The following is a 1,236-nucleotide window of genomic DNA, read 5'->3' as shown; positions in this document are numbered from 1 at the left end:
CCCCCCCCGCTGTCCTTGAACTCACTCTCTAGACCAGACTGGCCTTGAACTCAGAGAAATCCACCTGCCTCAGCCTCCCTAGTGCTGGGACTAAAGACATGTACTACCATCTCCCAGCTTCCAACATTCTTCTTCATGTGCAGTGTTCATAACAGGATGTGGAACTGCAATGATAGGCTAGCTCGAGGAGGAACTATGTAATCATTGTAGCTGTCTTTATTAGAGCAGCCACGAGCCACACTCTGTGTAGTACTTACAAGCTAAAGATGACTGAGCACAAGAAAATGCAGAATAGTGGAGAGTGAAATGTCCCTTGCAGAGATCTAGAAATATACAATATCCACAAGCGGCGAACATGTAGCTGTCCAAATACTGGTGTCCAAGAGTAGAAATAGCAGGGCTGTTGAATGAGCAGTGTTGAGCAGTTAGGTAGGGAGACATCAGCTTAAATAAAAGAGATTAACTTTTGTCAGTTAAGACAAAAGTGGGGCTTTAATGACAGACACCAACACCCTAGACTCTGGACATATTCTGTTTTCCCTTCTTAGATGACCTAGACCTGGATGAGCTCCAGATGGAGACAGGGGACTCAAAGCCACATCCCAGTGTCCAGTGCAGCCCTGTTCCAGGTGAGATGGGTGTCTGGGGATCTGGGGAGGGGGTGCCCGATTGCCTGGTTGAGAAGCCAGTTTAGCTTGTCTACAGTCTATATTGCAGATATTTTCTTTGCCCAAAGCTCAACCTGCTGGGGCGAGGGTCGGGTGTAATCCTTGTTGAGAGGAGCTGGAATTTCTTCCCTTGGGTGTCTACACAGAGGAAGCAGCGGGGTTGGGAAAGGTCAAGCAGCCTTCACAATGCAGCCAAATCAAAGGGTATGCATCTAGGAATAAGCTGTTCTCATGGAAGAGAGAAGTGAGGAAGAATGTCTTGATGTCATTGCTGGGGCTGCTGGGGCTGCTTTTTGAGCTTGCCCTCAAACAAACACACACCACAGACTCATAGGGCCAGGAGAAGCTCTGAAAGATCACCTTCTCCATCCCGAGAAGAGTAAAATTTCTTTATGAATGTCTTTTAGGGTGGGAAAACTCTGGGTACTTCCTGAAGTACTTCCTTAGAGCCAGGAAAGCCTCCTCTGGAGTCTAACCTGGGGCCATGAGAGCCATGTTGCTGGAAAGGAAAGAGAGGGACTCTTTTTTTCTTTTCTTTTCTTTTCTTTTTTCTTTTTTTTTTTTTTAG

The 1,236-nt window shown here is 46.7% G+C and overlaps 1 protein-coding gene across 1 annotated transcript in view; it reads left to right on the top strand.

Moving 5' to 3' along the window:
* Lgr6 (leucine rich repeat containing G protein-coupled receptor 6) overlaps positions 1 to 1,236 on the top strand; it is a 125,934-nt gene that overhangs the window by 117,272 nt on the left and 7,426 nt on the right. Inside the window, exon 16 of the mRNA XM_031383595.1 lies at positions 549 to 629. Within this exon, the coding sequence (XP_031239455.1) occupies positions 549 to 629 (81 nt within the window). The remainder of the gene's footprint in view (positions 1 to 548; positions 630 to 1,236) is intronic.

The sequence above is a fragment of the Mastomys coucha genome, unplaced genomic scaffold (genome assembly GCF_008632895.1).
Source record: "Mastomys coucha isolate ucsf_1 unplaced genomic scaffold, UCSF_Mcou_1 pScaffold1, whole genome shotgun sequence".
In the NCBI taxonomy this organism is placed as follows: domain Eukaryota; kingdom Metazoa; phylum Chordata; class Mammalia; order Rodentia; family Muridae; genus Mastomys; species Mastomys coucha.
Note: the sequence above shows the minus strand (reverse complement) of the source record. Positions and strands in the feature narration are given on the sequence as shown.